Genomic DNA, 25409 nt, shown 5'->3' on the forward strand with positions numbered 1-25409 from the left:
GGATTATTAACGTATAGCAAGTTTTTTGTGGAAATATAATATGCTCCGAGTTTAAATACAGTGTGTGAAAGTTTGCATTTGCCACAGTGCCAATAATTTGTGCGTGCCACGACGAAAATCGAACTATACAAATGACTATACACCAACATTTTAATTTCCTTCGAACGAGGACAGGATACATTTATGGAAGACGAAAATCCCAACCATAAACATAGCTTACGAAGCTAGTTGCTTTACGTCGCACCGACACAGATAGGTCTTATGGCGACGATGTGATAGTAAAGGGTTAGGAGTGGGAAGGAAGCGGCCGTGGCCATAATTAAGGTACAGCCCCAGCATTTGCCTGGTGTGAATATGGGAAACCACGGAAAACCATCTTCAGGGTTGCCGACAGTGGGGTTCGAACCGACTATCTCCCAGATGCAAACTCACAGCTGCGCGCTCCTAACCGCACGACCAACTCGCCCAGTAAACTTACGAGGAGTACAGGGGTATGTTTCACTCATTTCCCGAACAGGTGATAACTCCTGCTTTTTTTGCTTTTGACTTTCTTCTTGTTACGTTATATGACAGTGTCTTTGATTGTTGATACAGAACAAGCCAAAAAGTAACAAAAATGGCCAGTGAATAACTAAACCTACATATGGGTTAGGCAATGTTGAAAACGCACTGCCTTTCCCCCCCCCCCCCCAGAATCAATGCCAAATAAAAGCAAAACCCAGCCAAATAATGGAGAACTTAATGCCTGATCATGTATTAAATGATTTGGTATTATTATACAGTAGGCATACACACGTCCTAAAATTAAACTATTGCTAGTAGATAATATTTAGGTGTTACAAGCAATGCTACGGTCTTTAATCAATCAATTAATACTGATCTGCATTTAGGGCAGTCGCCCAGGTGGCAGATTCCCTATCTGTTGTTTTCATAACCTTTTCCTAAACGATTCGAAAGAAATTGGAAATTCATTGAACATCTCCCTTCGTAAGTTATTCTAATCCCTAACTCCCCTTCCTATAAATGAATATTTGCCCCAGTTTCTCCTCTGGAATTCCAACCTTATCTTCATATTGTGATTTTTCCTACTTTTATAGTCGCCACTCAAACTTATTCGTCTACTAATATCATTCCACGCCATCTCTCCGCTGACAGCTCGGAACATACCACTTAGTCGAGCAGCTCTCCCAGTTCTTCCCAGCCCAAACTTTGCGATATTTCTGTAACGCTACCCTTTTGTCGGAAATCACCCAGAACAAATCGAGCTGCTTTTCTTTGGATTTTTCCCAGTTTTTGAATCAGGTAATCCTGGTGAGGTCCGATACACTGGAACCATACTCAAGTTGGGGTCTTGCCGGAGACTTATATGCCCTCTCCTTTACATCCTTACTACAACCCGTAAACACCCTCAAAACCACGTGCAGAGATCTGTACCCTTTATTTACAATCTCATTTATGTGATTACCCCAATGAAGATCTTCCCTTATATTAACACCTAGATACTTACAATGATCCCCAAAACGATCTTTCACCCCATCAACGCAACACTCCATCCTCTCTTCAAGTACCCGCAAATTAGGTTTTGATTTCCTGTTTCATGTTTGATTGGGATATTATCGTGTGGATATCTAAGGTTGTCCAAAATGTCTAAACATGAAGACGTTTGTTTGGTGATTGTTCGTCACAATTCTTATCACAAGGAGTCCACTATCCTCTACGACTTTAATCACCTTCTGAAAAAATCCGCAGCCTGTTTCCAGTCATTCGACCGTGCCAGGAATGGAATGAATGAAGAACCCATCTAGCAGCGAGGATAGGAATTGTGCCGGCTGCCGAAGCCTGTCGCACTCCTCCGGGGCAATGATTATGAATGACAGATGAAATGATATTCGATAGTGTTTCTGGAATGAAATATGACAGGGTAAACCGGTGTACCCGGAGAAAAACCTGTCCCGCCTCCGCTTTGTCCAACACAATTCACACATGGAGTGACCGGGATTTGAACCGCGGAACCAAGCGGTGAGAAGCCGGCGCGCTGCTGCCTGAGCCACTGAGGCTCCATCATCTTCTGAAATAAGGTGTAAAGGCACAGATGCGAGATTAATTTGAGGATATCCAATTACTTCCTTTATTAGGTACTTGCCTAGATAAAGCCGACAGCCGGTTTGCTAGACGGTATTTCATGGAGTCGTATCTTTTCTGGCTGCGAACCACCTTGCCGAGATTGCCAAAATGGTACACAACAGTTGAATATTTCGGGGAAAGAATCTGAAGTTTCAGTTCTACAAGAAATATACTTTGCACTTAACGGAAAGAAACAAGTACGCCTTAAAATCACTTTTGTTACATATATAAGCATAACATGATTAATTAATTTCACAGTTCTATACAAAACATCTCTTGTACGAACGGAAGTGACCAGACATGTTTACTCATTGTACGAAATAACTCAGGTTTTCACACACATTCATGCACAAATAACACAGTGCTACACCCACACTGACAGCGAAGATTGTGCGTGTACTACTGCACTCTTACGGCGACTTTAAGAAATATTGGTAGTAGCGCCTTCCTGTGTTAAACTAGTGGCATAGACCAGGCAGTATAATCCAGAGCAAAATGCCTTCGGAGCCAGTTTACTCCCAGCTTTCAAGGAACAAGAGCAGCTTAGCGAGCAAGTAGGGGAAGTGCACGACGTGATACGTGCTGAAGGCCAGTAGGCTATAGGCACATTGAGACACGATACATGTGGGACAGTAGTGTGTATCCCCTTTATCCTCGCACCTCAAGTCTAGTCGGTAGATGTTGCATTTACTTTGGAATAGAGTTCTGCTCAGCGTAGGCCATCGACGCCAACAAGTTTCAAACCTTCCTGGAAAGAAGAGTACGTATTTAATACAGTAGTTCAAGAAAATAACACGGCAAAATGTTTAATATGTAATAAAATATTGAATCATATCAATGAAATTAATCTGTAGCACCATTATTCCTTGTGTCGTGCCTACAAGTATGATAAGTAGGAAGGCCGGGAAAGGACAGCTTTGCTAGAAGAACTTATGAACAAAACGTTTGAGGAGGTACGTAAATTTCCTATTATCCTACTCAACTCTTTTTGTACAGTGAGTTGCTCTCATCGGCAGTATTATTCCTCAGATATGATTTATTTATGTACTTATGTTGTATTTCATTATTTTTAACAGGAGGATATGGGTTTCAGTGAACCTGCTATTGAGGCCAGCTACAAGATTGCTTTGCAGACAGGGCGTACTTTGAGACCTTTCAGTAAGGGTGCATTTCTGAAAAAGTGTATACTTCTCGCAGCTGAGACAGAGTGTCCAGAACAAATGGATTATTTTCAATCTATTACCTTATCCCCTTCTACAATTATGCGATGAATAAAAGACGTAGATTATAACGTTCATAGGCAATTATGTAGCGTCACAAAGAATTTCATAGCATATTCACTGCCGATAGACGACAGCACGGATATATATTGCACCCTTCTAGAGCTGCTTTGGTGTTGACTTGAAGTCCACTATTGCCACGGCTGCCCCTGAAAAGAATATACTTACCGAAACTTTGAGATCTATCTTAGTCGCGATCAGTCCCTGTCGTCAATTTAGGGATGCATAAGGTATAACTCAACTAGGGATAGTCATCTAACGAAATAAAAATCATGACACAGAGTGATTTTGAAAATTGTACATAAAATTTATTGATCATAATTAAAGAAAATAAAGAAATGCTTTTAATCGATAATTAGTGAAAGTGATGTAAATTCAGCCTCAAATTTTTACTATTTAATGTCCAAGAGTATTATTTATAAAATAAAACTTATTATTACTTCACTGATTAACTCTTAAGATAAATAATTTGTTAATTAAGTCGTAAAAAAGTGAATAATTAATTACCAAATCTGTTACTTAAATTCATTAAATACTTGTATAAATATACACACTTGCATGGTGATATGGTGATAGTCACCATGTGCAAATGTAATAATAAGTGGACAGTAATAATAATAATAATAATAATAATAATAATAATAATAATAATTTTTACCCAAATGAATTTCACAGTGGCTATCCAAAATCAAGCATCAGAAGTGCTAATAATCATCCACCAACTCAATTAAAACAATAATAAAATTACTCAGAAGCTACATAAAAATAAATAAATATGTTAATATTCTAATTAATTAAAATTTTAATTAATTCCAAAATGCATAATTGACCGCTTCAGAAAGATTGATAACATGCCTCCATCATTATATTAGGCCTTGAAAAATAATAGGTAAATTATAGTGATAACACACTGATAATAATAATAATAATAATAATAATAATAATAATAACAACAATAAAAATTAGCCACTGGTGTCCACTGTAATTTATTACCACTGTGAATATGTAATGTATGATTCAGAACATTCGCATTCCAATAGATGACACCTCTGGTGATAATAATTAACTCTCATTTACATAATTTAATAAACATTTGTTTTAAATGATAGTTACCATGACATGTTTCAATCCAAAAGAAAGAGACTCCTCACTGTGCAAAATAAAGGAAAGTCAGTTGCCTAAAGAATATTTTTTCAAATAATTATAAATACTTCGTTGTCAAATGGTTACTGAACTGTCTAATTATAACTCATGTTCCGTAACATACAATTTCAAAATACATAAATTTTAGTTCAGACCGTCTCCAGTTCAGTAACACGTAAAAAATGTTTCTGGGTTTGTTGTTGATGCATTTGAATCTAAAACATTTCCTTATACTGTACGCGAGTTCTACAATAAATTAATCTAAATTAAATCAAAGAAAAAATAGATCCTAAAAGTACTGTATTATTTACAAGAGACAGCCAAATGAATAGCCTACCACATCAACAAAAAAATGGGAACAACAGACTATCACTGACTATTTACAAATATACACTAAAAGTCACATCCACAAAAATTCTCCAAGAAAAACATCATATCAGATTATCGAATTAAATTCACATGATTATTCGTTAATTTCAGTGTCCATATAATAGTAAATCACTGAAACAACCATTGACCACGACCATAAACCAATTTATCTCGTACTCAAAATGATACACAGTAAAAAAAATATATTATATACACTGACTGACAGAGCAAATGCAACACCAAGAAGGAGTGGTCAGAACTTTATGCCAATTGCAGGGTAGACTGACGTCACTGAGGTATGCTCATGATGTGAAATGCGCCGCTGTGCTGCGCACGTAGCGAACGATAAATGGGACACGGCGTTGGCGAATGGCCCACTTCGTACCGTGATTTCTCAGCCGACAGTCATTGTAGAACGTGTTGTCGTGTGCCACAGGACACGTGTATAGCTAAGAATGCCAGGCCGCCGTCAACGGAGGCATTTCCAGCAGACAGACGACTTTACGAGGGGTATGGTGATCGGGCTGAGAAGGGCAGGTTGGTCGCTTCGTCAAATCGCAGCCGATACCCATAGGGATGTGTCCACGGTGCAGCGCCTGTGGCGAAGATGGTTGGCGCAGGGACATGTGGCACGTGCGAGGGGTCCAGGCGCAGCCCGAGTGACGTCAGCACGCGAGGATCGGCGCATCCGCCGCCAAGCGGTGGCAGCCCCGCACGCCACGTCAACCGCCATTATTCAGCATGTGCAAGACACCCTGGCTGTTCCAATATCGACCAGAACAATTTCCCGTCGATTGGTTGAAGGAGGCCTGCACTCCCGGTGTCCGCTCAGAAGACTACCATTGACTCCACAGCATAGACGTGCACGCCTGGCATGGTGCCGGGCTAGAGCGACTTGGATGAGGGAATGGCGGAACGTCGTGTTCTCCGATGAGTCACGCTTCTGTTCTGTCAGTGATAGTCATCGCAGACGAGTGTGGCGTCGGCGTGGAGAAAGGTCAAATCCGGCAGTAACTGTGGAGCGCCCTACCGCTAGACAACGCGGCATCATGGTTTGGGGCGCTATTGCGTATGATTCCACGTCACCTCTAGTGCGTATTCAAGGCACGTTAAATGCCCACCGCTACGTGCAGCATGTGCTGCGGCCGGTGGCACTCCCGTACCTTCAGGGGCTGCCCAATGCTCTGTTTCAGCAGGATAATGCCCGCCCACACACTGCTCGCATCTCCCAACAGGCTCTACGAGGTGTACAGATGCTTCCATGGCCAGCGTACTTCCGGATCTCTCACCAATCGAACACGTGTGGGATCTCATTGGACGCCGTTTGCAAACTCTGCCCCAGCCTCGTACGGACGACCAACTGTGGCAAATGGTTGACAGAGAATGGAGAACCATCCCTCAGGACACCATCCGCACTCTTATTGACTCTGTACCTCGACGTGTTTCTGCGTGCATCGCCGCTCGCGGTGGTCATACATCCTACTGAGTCGATGCCGTGCGCATTGTGTAACCTGCATATCGGTTTGAAATAAACATCAATTATTCGTCCGTGCCGTCTCTGTTTTTCCCCAACTTTCATCCCTTTCGAACCACTCCTTCTTGGTGTTGCATTTGCTCTGTCAGTCAGTGTATATATGAAATGAGGTTCATGTCAGCATTAAGGAACGTAGCACAAAATTTGCCAAAATAAAAAAATAAATATAATCTTAATAATAATAATAATAATAATAATAATAATAATAATAATAATAATAATAATAATAATAATAATAATAATAATAATAATAATACGTAGTGTCACGCAAAAAGTAGTTCCTTAGAAAGTAAGCAATATCTAACAATCTTAATAAATCAATTGGGTGTTTCACGAACCAACGCGATATTTCAGTGGCAATGTAAATATTCAATAAAAGTTACATATCAATAATAGATGTTGCGTCACAATTAGCCTACAAATGCGTCACTAGGTCCTTTCAACTACTTAATATTTTCAACTGGTTCATCAGCATATCTGCCTCTCAATACTATGTTTCTTCGGCTTCACAATGCCGGTATTCAATTCATATCAGCTGCATCGCTGATTTCTCTACATTTTCCAGTCAACAGCTGGTGCATAAATCTCTCAATTACTCTCTGAGAAGAACATTACATATCACAATATTCTGTTAAATATGGACCTCAACAAAAATCTGACTGGTATCGTCACTCAACATCACATTTCGTTTCGATAATAAATAGTTCTTACTAGAGGCTAAACATTTTATAGTATTAATAATCACCCAATTGTTTACTGAGATTCCACTTCAAAAAAGTAACTATCACTATCACATTTACTGACATTATGAGAGTAGGCTAAATCAAATAAATTCCTGGTCATAATATTGAATTTAGTTACCACAATCCTAATTCGATATGCTGGTTCACACAAATAAAATGCCACTATTAATTAATTAATTAATTAATTAAAAATTTATTTTCCAACGACGGTCCTATAAATATCTCAAAATATACATGTTTACGCACTAAACTGAAATTCTGCTTCACACAATTGTAAAAATCATTACAAATAACCTGAAGTAGTAACATATTGATAATAATAATAATAATAATAATAATAATAATAATAATAATAATAATAATAATAATAATAATAATACTAATAATAATAATAATAATAATAATATCTAAGCACATTATCACGACAAAAATACCCTGAATAATTTGACTGTGTCCTCGTGTCTACCTCTACGACTCGCGTACCTACATCTAAATTACATTAAAGATATGATGTTTTAGATTCTATATAATAATATGAGAATAATACTCACATCTAGCAACTAACTCCAACCCCGCCAGAGGACTCCGCCATAAGAAGTTAGTATTCCATGTTACACCAGTTATTATTATTCTTCATTTTTCTTTTCTTGAGGTATCCATATTGCTTAACCACTACTTATATCCAGCACAGAAGTATTACACTTTATTATTTACTCTTTCACACGGTATTTTCACTGTACTCCTGATATAATATATCGGAACACTAATCATTTAGTACGTACGTACACACCCTATCTCGTGCTCAATCGCGAAGGATTGTTAATAACATTTTTCGTCTTGGACGTCTACTTGTTTCATACACACGCAGTCAATACCTGCTGTTGCCCGCCTCTCCGCCGGTCTTCACAAAAAAAGCTTCTGTAAGATGCGAGGTTTGTGTTTAGCCTTGACCGAGTACGCTGGTGAAAGTGAAGATTACCCAAATAGCTGCTCACCAGCTGACTTACTACAGCAGAACAAGGAAAGTGTTCTCTAGACTGAAATTATCTTCTTGCATGTTAGAATGTCTTAGTTCCGTTACTAGTGAGCATAACAAAGCTCGTATTATAATTGTGTTGTAATTATTACGCAACTCAAAATCTCGTGTCGGCAATATGTAAATTGTCTCATAGAATATGTTTTTCCATTATTTAGTTCCCTGATATTCTGAAAAACACTGTCATAGGCACTTGGTGTTTCTACTTAACTTCGTATGTATACATAGACAGATACACTTTGTTCACTGTAGATATTCACGAATACGGGGCGATATTCAGCACGCGTCTCTTCTGAAGAACTGAATGTTGCGAATTGGGGCTTTGCAGTTGTGGAGTTCTTTCTCAGCGGAAGGATACATACTTTTATCGCACAAAAGTCCCCGTTGGAGAACGTCTCCTAATAAAAAATGTTCAAGAAATGAAATTCACCACTCAATTAATTTTTTTAAAATGCGTGCCATTTCACTGGTATAGCGTGATCCAAAACTTGTTCGTAATATTTTTATAATCTGGATAGCGTTCGTCGGATTAATTCTCCCCGTGCGCTGTCGAACTAACACCGTCCGTAGTAGCGGGAACTGCATACCTCTGTTGCTAACTGAGAGTTCAGTGCGCCATTACAATTAATGCATTTGCTTGATCAATACCTATATCCTGCTGTTATAAAGTCCATCTTAATTATTTGCCTTGATTGAAGATAAATTAAATATTCTGTCCGCTAATTTTGAAATTATTTGAATGGTGAAGCCTGATTGGACCAGATATATTCACATTACAGGTCAAGGGATGTTCGTTGTTTCCGTTCTCACTCATACAGTGGAATTTTCCGTTTCTACTGTGCAATTTCTATTCTGACGCATCAGACCGGGTGTTGACTGTTTACCTTACAGAGATAGCATTTTCTTCTAGAAAAGAAAGGAAGCTTGGGCTTCATCTAATTCTTTGATCACATACAGTGGCCTCCTGATTGTCCCATAATTTTATAATTTTGATGTTATATGTGAATATCTCCCATCCAATATCAAATATAATTAATTCAATTTCCCAACAGGCTCAAATGATGAGTGCAACATGACACCTCCCAACTTGCTATTTTCATCAGAGGTGTAAACAGTGACCTTGTGACAAGGGAGTGCCAATGAAACATACCACAACCGATTTTGATATATTTGCAAGTATCGAAGTGACAGTGGAGAGTTTCGGCTTTCTCTAGGAAAATATAGTGTGCATAACAACAGATGGGGCAGCTGCAATGTGGGAAGAATACAGGAGTGGTAGAACGTCTCCAAAACAAATTAAAAGAAATGAACAATCAACATGATCTTCTGCCTGTGCATTGCATTATACACCAAGAAAATCTATGTTCAAAGCAGATCCAACTCGGAACTGTCATGGATGTAGTTACTAAAACGACTAACTTTGTCAGATCAAGGGGACTGAAGCACAGAGAATTTCACGAGTTTCTTCGTGACATTGAAAGTGAGTATGGTGATATTCCATATTATACGAACGAGCGTTGGTTATGCAGAGCAAAATTTTTACATCGCTTTAATGCTCTGTGGAAAGAAATAGCTCTCTTCATGGAAATACACAGTGAACTACTAGAAGAACTATACATTTAAAAACTGATTACGAGATTTGGCAGTTCTATTAAATCTCACTGGCCAATTCCTCCCTACAAGGTAGAGATCTTAGCATTAACCACCTCTTTGACCGTGTAAAAGCTTTGCGAAAAGTACTACTGTGGGAAAGTCAGTTCGTGAATAAAGGCACAACACATTTTCCCCACTTTGATTGCAGAGTTGTGTCTAGCTTAAAACTATTCCGGTAAAACCATAACGAGTGGAAGGGAAAGTGCGAGCTCTTAAGTTGTTCCCTGTTGGCTGGTTTAGGAACTGTGATTAATCGTCCGCTAGGGGCAGCACCGTTGCGATCTAAGGGTTGGTATATCTGTAGCTGCATTACGGTTATGTCCGGTAGTGTTGTTCTGTGAAGGCAAACTTTTAATTGTCGTGCGTTTCTGTTAAGTGAAAGCGAAGAGCGTGTGATTTGGTGACGGTATTATTTTATTTAGTGTAAATAAAGTGCTGAGTTTATTAAAATTACAAAAATATCGACGAGGGAAAAATGCCTGCTTGTTCCTTCCAGGATGTAAGTCTGACTACAAAACTACAAAAGGTAAACACTTCTTCAAACCACCTAAAAATGAAGCAGAATTTTTTAAATGGGAAAAGGCGATTCCCAGAAAGGACAAAAAAGCTTTCTGTAAGTGTTGTGTGTGCGATTCACATTTTTCGGAGAATTTATTGTTAAATCAGATTCATTTGTAATACCGTACTAGGCGAACAGGCAGAAATTCCTAGAGATAGATGGAAACTTAAAACTGGCGCTGTCCCTCATATATTCCCCAATTTGTCGTAATATTTCACGAAACAATCAAACAAACCCCGAAAAAGACAGCCTCACTCCGAATTTTTTCTAAGTCCAAGTTCAGTCCCCTTTGTCGTGGGGGAGGGCGAGAGGGCAATGAGTTATAAAAATAATCGAAAATAGTGTCGAATCCATTGATTTCGGGGTCGCTGAGATTAGATTGGTCATGGGTGATTTCAACTCAAAGATTGGCCTTGGTGCTGAAGGTAATATTGTAGGGAGCTATAGTCTTGGTGAACGAAACACAAGGGGAGACAGATTGGTGCAGTTTTGCACAGAATATGAAGTTTCCGTTTCTAATACCTTTTTCAAACTTCACCCTAGGAGGCTATACACATGGACTTCACCCACCGATAATGAAGAAAATACCGTCAAAAATCAGATCGATTTTATTCTAGTGAAACAAGAGTTGAAGAAATTCGTGAAATCAGTAAAACCCTATCCTGGTGCCGACATTAACAGTGACCACAACCCAGTAGTAATGGACTTTAAAATGCAGCGCTTTAGAAACGCTACAGGATGCGTTAAAATATCAAGACATAGATATCAGAAAATTGGCCAGTTCTGATGTCTGAACTAGTGTTGGTGCTGCTCTGGAAGAAAAGATGGAATCAATAAAAGATCCTCAACATATAGAAATAGAATACACATAGAATTCCACAAGAGAGAGCATAACTCAAGTCCAGGAAAATAACATTGGATACGTCACAAGCAACAAAAAGCAAAACTGGATGACTGATGAAATCCTGGAGCTTATGAATTAAAGAAGGAAATATAGAGATAAAGACCCCGTAAAATACCAAAATCTACACAAAGAGATACGTAGAAAATGCAGAGAAGCAAAGGAATCCTGGATGTCTGACAAATGCAAGGAAATCGAGGAACTTCGGGAGAAACATGATCACTTTGACCTATATAAAAAGATGAAAGACCTGAGTGGTCTACAAATGAAGCGATGCGGACAAATAAGAACGCAAAAAATGAGATTATTTTAGGAGTTGAAGAGAAACTTAAAAGATGGAAGGAATACCGTACGTCGAATATTTCTTCAAAGATGACAGAGATGATCTTCCCCCACCTGACGAAAGAATCAGTGAAGAATCCCTGAAATAACACAGAGTGAAGTATTGAATGTCATTAAACTTCAGAAGAATGGTAAAGCCACTGGTCCAGACAGAATTTACCCCCCAGTCTACTAGCATCGTTATTCAACATTATCTATACATAAGGAAAGATACCTTCTGACTGGCTGAGATCAACTTTAATACCAATTCCAAAGAAGCAGAACTCCTCCCAGTGTGATGATTACCGTATGATTAGTTTGATGTCCCATATACTCAAAATATTTCTGCGAATCGTACACACCCGGATTTACAAGAAATATGAATATCATATGGATCAGACCCAGTTTGGTTTCCGAAATGGGGCCGGCACACGTGAAGCACTCTTCTCCTTAAATGTACTAGTACAGAGGTGCAGGGACATGAATGTCGATGTATATACTTGTTTTATTGACTACAAAAAAGCCTTCAACTGTGTGAAACATGAAAAGATGGTAGAGAAATTAAGATCGACTAGTATTGACCAAAGCGATCTACGCATTATCAGGGCACTGTACTGGAATCAAACCGCAGATGTCAAAATCGACCAAAGAACATCAGAAGCGACTACAATCGGAAAGGTGTTCGTCAGGAATGTGTGCTATCACCTCTCTTATTCAACATTTATTCTGACGCAATATTTAGGGAGGTGTTGTTGTAGGAAAACAGCGGGATAGTTATAAATGGACAGACAATTAACAATATCAGGTACGCAGATGATATTGTTGTCATAGCAACGTATGATAGACAAATTAGTACAGCGCTGAAGATTTTGGCCTGTTTGTCAACACTTCCAAGACCAAAGTTGTAGTCTTCTCTAAAAGAAAAATCCAAGCAACCCTGTCAATAAAAGGCAGTAAGATTGAACAAGTATCCTCCTTCAAATACTTGGGCACTGTGCTAGGTGAGGAATGTGATTCCAAGAGAGAGATAAAATCTAGAATAGAACAGGCCAGGAGACAATTTTTTTGCATGCAACAGCCATTTACAAGATCGTATCTAATTCTGCAATTGAGAATGCGAATGACTCGGTGCTATCTGTTCTCCATTTTTCTCTCTGGATGTGAAAGCTTGACCCTGGACCAAAATCTAGAAAAAAGAATTGATGCTTTTGAAATGTATCAATATCGCCGCCTACTCCGAATACCTTGGGTGCTGAAAATTTCAAATAACGAAGTCATTCATCGCATGAAGAACCAAAACTAACTATTACTTACTGTAAAGAAAACAATATCTAGGGCACATTATGAGAGACAAGAAGTACCAGCTATTACAACTCATCATTGAAGGTAAGATACAGGGGAAAGGTCTGTAGGCAGGAAGAGGAATTCATGGCTGATGGACATCCGAAGATGGCACAAGTGCACTTCAGAACATGCTTGGTTATGTGGACCGCCAACCTCCGCTAGGAGAAGGTGCCTCATTTTTTGTTTTAGTCAAACTTCAGCCATCTTTGGGGTGTGGAGTGAGGGGGAGTGATATAAAAAAATAATCGAAAATAGTGTCGAATCCATAATTTTCTTGGTCGCTGAGAAGAATAGTGACATTCCGGAATGTTTTAAAGTCCAACTTCAGCCCCTTTGGGGTAGGGGGCGAGGGGTGAATGATATATAAAAATAATCGAATAGTGTCGAATCCATACTTTTCGGGGTCGCTGAGATGAAACTTGACACTCCGGATATTTTTAAAGTACAAGTTCGGCCGCCCTTGGGGTGGGGGCGTATACATATTACCTACTATCTGGAAAAAATACTGTGGGGGCAAGACGTCCTTAGTACCCCTACGGAAGGTAGTAGAATATAATCTATATTAATAAATTGAAGTCGGTTTGGAACGATCTAAATATACTGTATTTATGAATTAAGGTGTGAAAATAAAAATAGACGTGAATTAATGAGGCACTTCGAGCATCTTAGAAATTTTAACCCTGGTACCAGAGAAACTGATGACTTCAGGATCCCTAGAAAAATCGAAAATTCTCAAAATACCCTGACGAGGACCCGCTGCGAGTCTCAAATTTGGGGCACAGCATAAAAACGCATTCAGATGGATATATTTATCCCAAACGATAACCTATAGGTTTCATGGGCTTAAACGTTTCATGAAAATCCTAATTTTTAACCCCATCTCCCGATTGAAGATGGCGGCACAATCTGCCAGACGAACTAGAAAATTGCATTTGGCAAAATTGTAGCTTATAGCCTGTAACCGACGGAAAAATTACAAGATGTTTTAATTTTTAATTTTTACCCCCCCCCCCCAAAAAATCTAAATATGAAGGCAATTTTAATGACGGTTCAGTCCTTCATTTCGAGATATTTGGTGGCTAAACGTTAAGTCGTATCACAAAACGGATGGCACAATCTCGGTTTAGTTTGAAGTGATGTATAACTATTGTCCTATAACTTTTTGTCGTATCTCTATCCCTTATACGTTAGATTTGGCTCTATTTCTGGGTGGTACGTAAATTTTGCACTTGTTTACATATAACTGATGGTTTGAATCACTTATTGGGAAGATAGGATCATGAAATTCTACACGAGCATTAGCCCACCTAGTAGCTACATGTGAGCCAAATTCTATGTTTTCTGTGTTTGTAGCTGTCACATAAGTATCCAAAATATATATGCAGTGTGAAAAAACCTTACTCATATTTCACCCTATTCAACGTTTCTAACTCAGTCTTACCCATAAATAGATGAGATACGCGAAAATATCACACGACCAGCCATTTAGACAGCTAAATGTTGCGTATTATCTTACAATACGGTTGTCAATATGATGTACCGTTTATCAAAGCTAAATTTTAAATGAAGGTAAATATGCATATATTTTATTACGTTGTATGTTGGGTACTCAGCCCGAAGGCTGGTTTGATCCCCTGCAGCTCTGCCAACAGCTGTCATAAATAGCCTAGACGTCACTGAAGAGGCGTACTAGGGAAATGAGGAGTGAGGTAGTTTCCCGTTGCTTTCCTCACCGAGACGGCCGTTCCTATTACATATCCGTCTGCCAAGCCCACTGAAATGCATGCACCAACCGACCCTATGAGCGATATTTTCACACCATTCATAACAGGGACTGGCTGCATAAGCAATGGTATTACTAGCATCACTCATCCCTCAGTCACTTTCATATTTTCAAAGCCAAGGATGAGACTGACACAGGTCAATGAAAGTAACAAATGTGATATAGCCCATACCAGAAGACACAGTGCACCGTAAACACTACATCTCGCCAGCAAAGGCATCTTTATTATGTTGATCTATATTTATTCATTTGTGGATTTGTAGCGATCTAGAAAGGGTGTGTGTGACATTGTAATTAATACTTTACAAATCGATAATGACTGTCAGCAGGAGGGAGTCTGCTATCGTAATCAGTACTCCCCACATCGACTTTGACTGGCAATAGGAATGGGGTCCTTCTCCAACACCTGTGTATCATTATAATTAATAATTTCCTTCTCGATTTGACTGGCAGAAGACTAGAGAGCATGGAACTTCTTCCAAACTCCTTTACCCGATCGTGTTTGGCAGTAGGCAAGAGTGCGCGCCATTATAAACAAATGTACCCATCTAAAATGTGACATGTTAGGCATAGTGGCCTGCTATAAAAAATGGAAACTCACCAACTTGGCGTGACTGGCAGTAAGCTGACTGGAATCAGGGAAGGGAGCCTGTGTTTATAATGATATAAGAGCACAACTCATTGTTGTCTGGCAGTAGGGAACATGCTTGCTACTATAATAAAATTCCTCAACTGTTATCTGCCTGGAAGTAGGAAATGGGACCTGCCATTGCAATGAAAACTCCCTATGTCGATTGTGACCCTGCAGTAGGCAATGTGACCTGCCATTATAATGAAAAGTCCCAAAACGATTGTGAACGGCAGTAGGCAAGTGGACCTGCCTTTATCATCACAACTCCACAACTCGCACGTTACATTGGACCTCCCCATGTTAAGAGACATGGAGTTTTAAAATATCTTCTTCGCTGCATGTACAATGTAGAATACCGTGGCGAATCACGGGTACATTTTCTAGTTAAAGTGACTGTCTGAGATAATTTCAGGCTTAAAAATGCTGAACATTGCACGTGAATATTGTATTATACTTGTATTATGTTTATTTTGTTTGCCTTACTTTATTTTTATAAATAATATGCTGTCCATATGTTTCTGCCACCGCCGTCTCAATCTCTATATACTGCCTGCTATGCTGTTAACATGCTTCTCAGTGTGAGCTCATAGTGTCACACAGCTCAGCTAGGGGCGCCAGCTAACGCACCCAACTTATCTCCGTACCCACGTTATTGTGTTCTAGTGCGTTTGCATCGAGCTTTTGTGTGTGTCTCTGGTTGTAAAATGATTAATTGTTGTGTTCCTCTCTGTATATCAAAGCAGGAAATCCAAATTCTTCAGGTGTGAGGACTCCTGTTATCCCCCCAAGTAAACAACTTTGGGAAAATTGACTTAACGCTATATCAAGGCAAGGATCAACCAAGAGTAAGCAATGGATTCCATCCGATTATTCTCAATCAATAATCAACCAGTCACTACTGATCTGCATTTAGGGCAGTCGCCTAGGTGGCAGATTCCCTATGTTGTTTTCCTAGCCTTTTCTTAAATGATCGCAAAGAAATTGGAAAATTATTGAACATTTCCCTTGGTAAGTTATTCCAATCCCTAACTCCCCTTCCTAAAAACGATTATTTGCCCCAATTTGTCCTCTTGAATTCCAACTTTATTTTCATATTGTGATATTTTCTACTTTTAAAGACACCACTCAAACATATTCGTCTACTGATGTCCTCCCATGCCATCTCTCCACTGACAGCTCGGAACATACCACTTAATCGAGCAGCTCGTGTTTGTAGCCTGAATTCTAGAGATGGAGCTAAAAGATAAAACTAAAAGGAAAATATATTGAAGACAGAGAGCGTGCCTAGTCGGTCTTCGAATTATCCCCATTACCTTCAAACCAGAAAAATAGCTCCACGAAAGACCAGACAGCGACAAGATATTTCTTCGGAAGAAATCTGTGATAAAACAAGCTCTTCAACCGCAGGAAATACATTGGATGACGAGTACGAAATTCATTTGAACAACGATCTATCAATCCAACTCAATATTCCAACGAGCAAGAATGACAGCAGTGATCAGAAAATCAGACATTAGAGACTCCGATCAAGAATTCTGAGACTGCGATAACGGCTGATGAGTAACCATAATGAAGTTAAAAGACTACAGAGACAATTCGAAGACAACCCAGAAATTGATCGTCTGAATAAAGTAAAGGAAGCAGCCAAATATAAAGGAAAAACGACCGTTTCTTAAATTAAATTCATAATTTTCGCACGACAAAATCCGGGCAGTAACAACAAATCAGGCGGTACTATGTGTCAGCTCCATCACGAAGTACTCTGGACTGGTAGCCTAAATGGAAAATGTTGATAGTGTTTGTCAGGATTTCCCAATTAGTGAAGGAAAGCTTAGAGCTGAATGTAAAACTCTCACACCCACAGAGTGATCGCCGATTAAATAGCTAATTAGGTACGGCTCCTCTACGACCGAACCAGTGACAAGTTTGTGTACGTGGTACATATGTTGTAAAATCTCCTGCTCTCGCGAATAAACTGTTGTGTTTTCTTGTAATCCGACTTGCAATCCGAGTTCTCTAGTCCTGCTGTCTACTTCCTCGTTAAAGGCTTAGAAGTCTCCGATCTATCCCTTTTAGTTGAGGAATGATTACTGCAATGCTTTTCGGCAAAACAATCCAGACTGTGTGCATTTCTATTCACCAGCAGATGAAATACTTACAATGGTTGAATGATGATTTCATCGAGTACGTTAAAATAATTCGGTTGGAATCAAAACGTGAAAAACTGAAGTGTCTGACTAATGAGACAGCAGATGCTGTCTCGCTAACTATGAAATCTATAGTGGAATGTGTGTCTTGTCTGTTACAAAAACGGTTATTTTATGTTCTGACTAGATGATTTTCTGGAGACGCAATAGAAGCTCTATTTAGTTCAGTGAGTTTGGGTGGTGGATTTAATGACATGACGAACGCACGCATTATGTGTCGTAAAACGCATCCTGAAATCTGGTTATGAACAAAGGGTCAGGGAAATAGTGATAGAATATTTTTTGCGTCGACTGTTGGTAAATAACAGTAAGAAAAGTATTGAAAAGGTGCTCCGTTACTCGTGTCGAGAAAATTCTGAAATGTTTATGTACCATGCAGCAGTGGGATGATCCTAATATATTTACTGTAACTGGTAAGATTTTATATATTTTACGTTTCTATATCTTAAGCCAAGCTCAAATGTGAAATGTAAGTTTCTGCATGTGCATTATCTTTTCATTTAGTAACATGTGCTCTGGGTGCGGTAAGTGCTGCCATCTGCAATGTCGCTGTAAACGCAATTCTCGTGGCAGTATATAGAGATTGAGACGGCGGTGGTTTGTGCTATCACTTATCCCTCTTCAAGCAGAGAGATGGAGAGGCAGGAGTGTTCAGGGAAAAAAAGGAAGGCTAAGGGTTAAAACAGTCCACACCGAATGTAGTTATAAGGCCTTACGTAAAACTCTGCATTGACTCACATTAGCGCTCGTAGTGGTGCTTAAAAAAACTCTGCATTGATTCACATTAGCGCTCGTAGTGGTGCTTAAATCAAACTCTGCATTGATTCACATTAGCGCTCGTAGTGGTGCTTAAATTAAACTCTGCATTGACTCACATTAGCGCTCGTAGTGGTGCTTAAGTGAAACTCTGCATTGACTCACATTAGTGCTCGTAGTGGTGCTTAAATGAAACTCTGCATTGATTCACATTAGCGCTCGTAGTGGTGCTTAAGTGAAACTCTGCATTGACTCACATTAGCGCTTGTAGTGGTAGAAAAAGGCAAACTGCTAATCTAATCGACCACATAACGATGATTAAGAAAAGGATTTTAATTTTTAGGAATAAACAAAGAATATATTCCCATACTTTATTGTATTTCATTTACCTAAAATTTTTGGTTCATATCCCTAGGGTGTTTTCAACATTGAGTTGCTTGCCTGAAGGGCTGGAACTGTGGATGTCTGTTTGGAGTGAATGAATGCTAAAGCTGATTATCTATTTTTCACATTGAGATATAGGTATCTAGAATTTTCCTGCACTTAGTTTTATGTCAATGAAGTAGGCCTTCCGGGGGCTTCACAATCACAGAGCACGTGCATGATTACACAAATGCCCTCTCCCTGCCAGCAGCTTGTCGTTACGTTTTTACACTCTGGGGCTCTTTGCACTTTCATATTTATTTTCATTTTTGCAGACCTTGATCTGATCTCTTCCTTCCGGAACAAAAGAAAGCCAGTTATCACAGGTGTACAGGTGACAGGTGTACAAAGCCTCTAAAGCATTGCCGAAGCGATCTCCATAGCGACTCTCTTTACAGTTCCCGGCTCTGGACATAAACGTTCATATGACTGCCAGTCATATTTCCATCATTTTTCAGTGTATCAGAAAAAAGGTGCAGAATAAAAATTTGCCTTGAGCTATTTTCATTTAAAAGCATGAATACTGTCGGAGCTGTACGAGAACAAAAGTCGACCATACTCCCGATTTGAGCGCACCTGCCAGTTGCTTCCGATGCCGTGGAGCAAGCATGTAAGCCCAAGAGGAGGAGGAACCCGTCAGAGACGGTATGAGAATAAGAGAGATATTTAGATTCACTCTCCTCTTGGAAAAGACGTAGATACAAGAGTGATAATTGATGGCAGCGCTCGGACCATGTGTACCCTCCCGGGCTGGTGCTCGGTTTCTATTTAAGTGAGTATTCATAATCTATACAAAAACAAGCGAATATACTGTTTTAATTTTGTATTTAAATCCATTGGGCTACAGACCCTGTCGGAAGAGATCAGTTAGAAACAAGATTTCACAATTAATTTGAAGAGAAGTTAAAATAACCAGGTTACAGGCAGACAGTTATCCACAGCAGGCTGAAACATAAATAAGGCCTTGCTCGCTTCCTTCCCTGTCCTAGGCTTTCCCTATTCCATGCAATGAGTTAGTGCAGTCAGCTAAGTCTGGAAGTGGTCCAGTACAGTATGGATGGGAGTAGAAACAGCACGGAATGATTGTAAGTAAGAACATACAAGGTAATAAGAATAACAACAATTGGCTGAGTTTGATAATGTTGTTCTGTTGGTAGCTGCCTGGAAAGAGGGCGATGGGCCCCAGCGGGTGGGCCATCCAGGCCAAGCTCACCATCTATATGTGGCTGGGACTCATCAAGCACAAGAAGAACTTCGTGAACGGCCTGCCCAAGGGCTTTGTGGAGTCGAACGAGATCCGTAATGCAGAACGTGCGAGAGCATTACCGCCTTCGGTTGTGCACTACAACGAAAAGCACGTAAGTGTCTGTCTGTCTGTCTGTCTGTCTGTCTGTCTGTCTGTCTGTCTGTCTGTCTGTCTGTCTGTCTGTCTGTCTGTCTGTCTGTCTGTCTGTCTGTCTGTCTGTCTGTCTGTCTGTCTGTCTGTCTGTCTGTCTGTCTGTCTGTCTGTCTGTCTACATGTATGTACACGCATCATGAGAAAACGGCTGAAGAGAATATTATGAAAATCGGTATGAAAAATCGGAGAATAACGAACTACAGTCTACGTTATAAATAATTTTATTAGACGCCCTAATATCACAGAGTCGAAATAAAACTAAATGTGAAGGCCTACAATATATAAAGCTCATAAAATTGATAAACAATAACATTACATTGACCATTGTTGGTTGTGATGTTGCCACTCACCTACTGCTGCCTACCGAGTTTTTGTTTTTAATTTGCTTTACAGATAGGTCTTATGGTGACGATGGGATAGGGAAGGGCTAGGAGTGTGAAGGAAGCGTCCTTGGCCTTAATTAATGTACGGCCCAAGCATTTGCCTGGTGTGAAATGGGAAACCACGGAATTCCATCTTCAGGGCTGCCGACAGTGGGGTTCGAATCCACTATCTCCCGGATGCAAGCTCACAGTTGCGCGCCCCTAACCACACGGCTAACTCGCCCGGTCGTACCGAGTGTAACAGCCTGCCTGAATATTGGCGAGAAGTAGCTGGGGAGTTAGATAACTTTCTTCTTTAGCACGCCATTCCTCTGGTTCATAAATTATCTGATACTACTGGTACGTAACCCACTGGTTCATCATAGCATTCGAGCTGTTCGATCCCTACTCTGAGGCACTGATTGGAAAGGGCATTGTGCATGTTTAACAGAATAATGGCAGAGAAGTGTTCAAGGTAGTCTGCGACCTGGTCATTCCAGCTCTGGAACAACGGAATGTTAGATCGGCACCGTAGTACTGTTCGTTAAAAGTGAGAAAATGTGAGTTTTTCATTTGATCGAGTATTTTATATGATAACACTGCTTTTAATCGCTACATTCCTACTGACGGTTTTGGAATGTCCTATGTTGACTTCAGTTAGGAAAACGACAAAGTCAGCCTTTCTGAGAATCCCATAGCGAAACACGGGTACATCAGCTAGTTCAAAATTAATAAAGGGACGTTTCAAGGGTTTCTTTTAGGAAGGTGCAAAAACAGGACACATGTCATTAAAATTTAGCAGTAGCCAATTAGAATACAGCGTATCTCAATAAGTTATCTCCTACTTCAGGCACAGAAGTGAGTGCATCAACTTTTGATACACCTTTTAAGAGTGTTTCAGAAATTATTTCTTCCCGAATATATCACTCAGTTGTGACAGTGAAGAACTTCAACATGTCGCAGCATCAAGCTTTGAAAGAGAGAGACTCTCTGCAGCTCAGTTATGCGGATTTGAAGAGCTTCTCTTGCTACGTCAACATGTTACATAAGCTCTGAGGCTGTATGTGGAATTCACGGAAATGTTCCACTCTACCTGTTGTGAGTTTATCTTATTACATTATTCGCATTTTGGTTACCCGGACGCTCCTAGTTCGAATTGATCCAGACAATGCAGTTTCTATCGTTCAGCCTAGAGATATTCAATCTTGGAACTTGACCGTTACCGTTCTTAACACATCATTGCCAGACCCTTCCACATATTGCACAGTCAAAGCTTCTGTCATGCCATATAAGTTGATCAATGTCAAATTCATCACAATTTAAAACATATTAAAAACATGAAACTGTGTTTAAGATATTCTGTCGCAAAGTTTATATTTTCAACAAGTCAAAGACTTGCGAGTCTCATGCCATAAACTGATAAAAACATATGCAAACCGGTTTGCTCACTTATGATATAAAGGGGATTTAAAAAAGAACAACAAATTATAAAACAGAATAGTTTTGAAACACCATGTGCTTAATTTATCGCACTTCTTAAAACTTCACGTAGTACATTAGCAAAAATAATTCAATAAAAACTACAGTGTCCCTTTCATGGAGCAATCCTAATGAGGTGGAAATGAGTACTAAGTTCTTTGAGATGTTATCAAGAACAACGTTCTCAGTTTAATGCGGACCTGTAATAACAAGAATGTTATAAACTACGGTATCACTTCACCGATGAGGCAAGATATGCAATTGTGTCTTATAACGTGACTCACCTCACAAGTCGCTGTCTATGCGAAGCTCAATGAAGCACAGCAAGCAGTGTTGTGATAAAAATCAAGTGTCCAAGGTGGGTTGGGATTGAAGAGGGGAGTAGGGGCGAGTGGGAGGAGCAACTGAGGAACGGCAATTAGTTGGAGCTCTCGAGGGCAAACAACTAGCAAAGCTATTCCGCCTAATACGAAACACCAAACTATTGAACGGGACCTGTACGTTTTTAAAATATACAATAAGGAAATCAGATAGAATATTTGATTTTTCAGAAATATCGTTTATATCAAGGTTTGCATTAAAATAATGTTCCAGGTGTACATAACAACACTCGGTCCAAAAATTCCATAAAGAACTCCAAAGAATGGGTTAATAAATTAAACAATTTTTAATTGCAAGCTCACCATATCTTACATTCATTTGACATCGTCAACATGTTCCCGAGTATTAGAACCAATTAGCTGCTTCCTATTATTTTCAAGAATTTAAAGTCCTACAATCAGCTTAGTGAATTTGAGATACAAGATTTCATGAAAATTGTTAAGTTACTTAAAAATAATAACTACTTCGTCTTTGCCAAGGTCATTTTTAAACAAGATGGGTTGGCAATGGGGTCTCCGGCCTCGACAATCTTGGCGGAGATCTATTTGGATTCTTTGGGAACCTACTTGATGGAGAACGACAGGGAATTTTACAACACCCTGTTCTGGTCTAGATACGAGGACGACACGGTCGTAATTTTAGACGAACATTTTAGTGAACCCAACGGCTACTCTAGATGTACTTAATAACATTGACCCACAGATAAAAATTACTTTGAAATCATAAAATAAGAAATCAATTTAGTTTTCTAGACGTAAAAGTCAACAGTATTTGCTTATAGTATTTTAGAAAGCCTACACAAACGGCAGTTACTATTAGACAAGATTCAGAGCACCCACAGAATCAAAAAACTCTACATACAATAGTTTAGTAGAACGGACTTTTAGTATCCCCATGACAAAGGCTAATTTGAATAAAGAACTTAACATAATCCGTTCAATGGCTAAGGCTAATATTGTTTTAGTGAATGCTTAATTGCACGTCCGCCTTTGCTGGCAGGACCTAGTGTTTACAGTGCACTATGTCTTCTGGTATAGGCTAGAGCAATTTTGTTACTTTCATAGATCTGTCTCTGTCTTATCCTTGGCTTTGACAATACGAAAGTGACTGAGGTATGAGCGATGCTAGTAATGCCAATCCTTATGCAGCCAGTCCCTGCTATGAATGGTGTGAAAATGATGCTCATAGGGTCAGTTGGTGTATGCATTTCAGTGGCCTTGGCACACTGATATGTAATAGCAACTCTGGCTCGGTGAGGAAAGCAACAGGAAACTACCTCACTCCTCATTTCCCTAGCACGCCTCTTCAGTGATGCCTAGGCCATCTATGACAGCTGATGGCAGAGCTGTTGAGGATCCTGACGGACTGAACATTATTGCACGTATCATCAACAAGTTTAGGTACCGTTTACAAACCACTTTGCTCAAAGATAAGCCTAATCAAAAGACGTTCGCAATATTTACTTATAACAACAGCACATGAAACAAGTGTACAAAGGACGATTACAAGTAACAAGAACTCGGGCGTGAATCTTTCAAACCTTGTTGTTCAAACATCGTCCTTTGTACACTTGTTTCATGTGCTGTTTTCATATTTACGTTTCGCACATCTGATCGGGAAGTTAAGGGGAACGCGCTAACTATACGCTGCCTGGCTGCTGGCGCAGCTCGACACAGCCTGGTTGGTTCACGTCCGCTGCTTCGCTCCTCCCTACCTCTCCGCCACATCCCGATACTCCCGCGGCACTTCTAATTTTACGACTATTTATTTGTTCAGTTTTGGCGTTTAAATTTGCGCTGAGCACATGCAGTTTTCACCTTAGCATTCTACTGCCTCCCACGAATATTTCTACCAAATTTCAACCGAATCCGAGTGTAACACATGTATGCGTTCCCTCGTGAGCAATGCCAAAATAAGTTATGAAGCTTTAAATAAAGTCTTAAAAAAGAAAATTCGGAATTAGTCCTGAATGAACATGATGTCCACAAAGCGACCGGTAGTTTTATGCGGCTATTAACTCAACATATCTCTGAGCACTCTACTAAAACAAGACATGTAAGATCAAAATTCAGAAAGATGACACCATGGATCACAACTGGAATCCTAACTTCCATTAGAATAAGGGACAAATTACACCAGACAGTTGTAATACGAAAGATGAGTTCCTCAAATAATGTCGAGATCACAAACACTATTAAGAAACATGAAACGTACTGAAAATGGATAAACAGGCTCATTAAAGTAGCAAAAGAGAAGTACTATTCGAATAAAATTATGTCAAGTTCAAACAATTCTAAAATCCTTTGGAAAAGCATAAATGATGTAACAGGTGGAAAGAAGAAAATAAATTGAGATATAGACAGGCATAAATCTTACAGACTCACAAGAAACAACACAACCAACTATCATTGCAGACAAATTTGTAGATTATTTAAAGGTTTAGAACTTGCTGACAAAATAATGAATACCAGCAAAGAACATGTACATATGACATTCATGCAATACCTCAACCACAATCAATCTTTTTTATTCCCATAAGAGAAATAGAAGTAATGAATAACATAGCTGCGCTAGAAGAGAACTCAGCCAATTATTTTGACAATATCTCAAGTAAAACACTTAAAACAATTACTTCACATATTCTACAGCCTCTGCATTATATTTTTAACCTATCACTACTGAAAGGACAATTTCCAGACCCATTCAAAATTGCTATCATAGTCCCAATTCACAAATCGGGCGATAAGAGAGAGTTAAACAATTATCGCCCAATTTCTCTCACAAACCACCTTCCAAAATGACTAGAGAAATGCATTAAAACCAGATTACTTAATTACCTGAAAAACTATAACATATTGTCTCCAAATTAGTTTGGTATAAGACTAAAAATTAGCGCTCAAGATGCAAGATTCTCCTTAACTGATTATTTGTATAAAACCATTGATAGCTCCAAAAGGACTATTTCTATTTTCTTGGATTTA

At 39.4% G+C, this 25409-nt stretch overlaps 1 protein-coding gene across 1 annotated transcript in view; it reads left to right on the forward strand.

The window, feature by feature from the left end:
- Positions 1 to 25409, forward strand: part of mfr (misfire) — a 426204-nt gene that overhangs the window by 114826 nt on the left and 285969 nt on the right. The window contains exon 12 of the mRNA XM_067152717.2: positions 19965 to 20165. Coding sequence (XP_067008818.2) covers positions 19965 to 20165 — 201 coding nt within the window. The remainder of the gene's footprint in view (positions 1 to 19964; positions 20166 to 25409) is intronic.

Source organism: Anabrus simplex, chromosome 8, assembly GCF_040414725.1.
Source record: "Anabrus simplex isolate iqAnaSimp1 chromosome 8, ASM4041472v1, whole genome shotgun sequence".
NCBI lineage: Eukaryota > Metazoa > Arthropoda > Insecta > Orthoptera > Tettigoniidae > Anabrus > Anabrus simplex.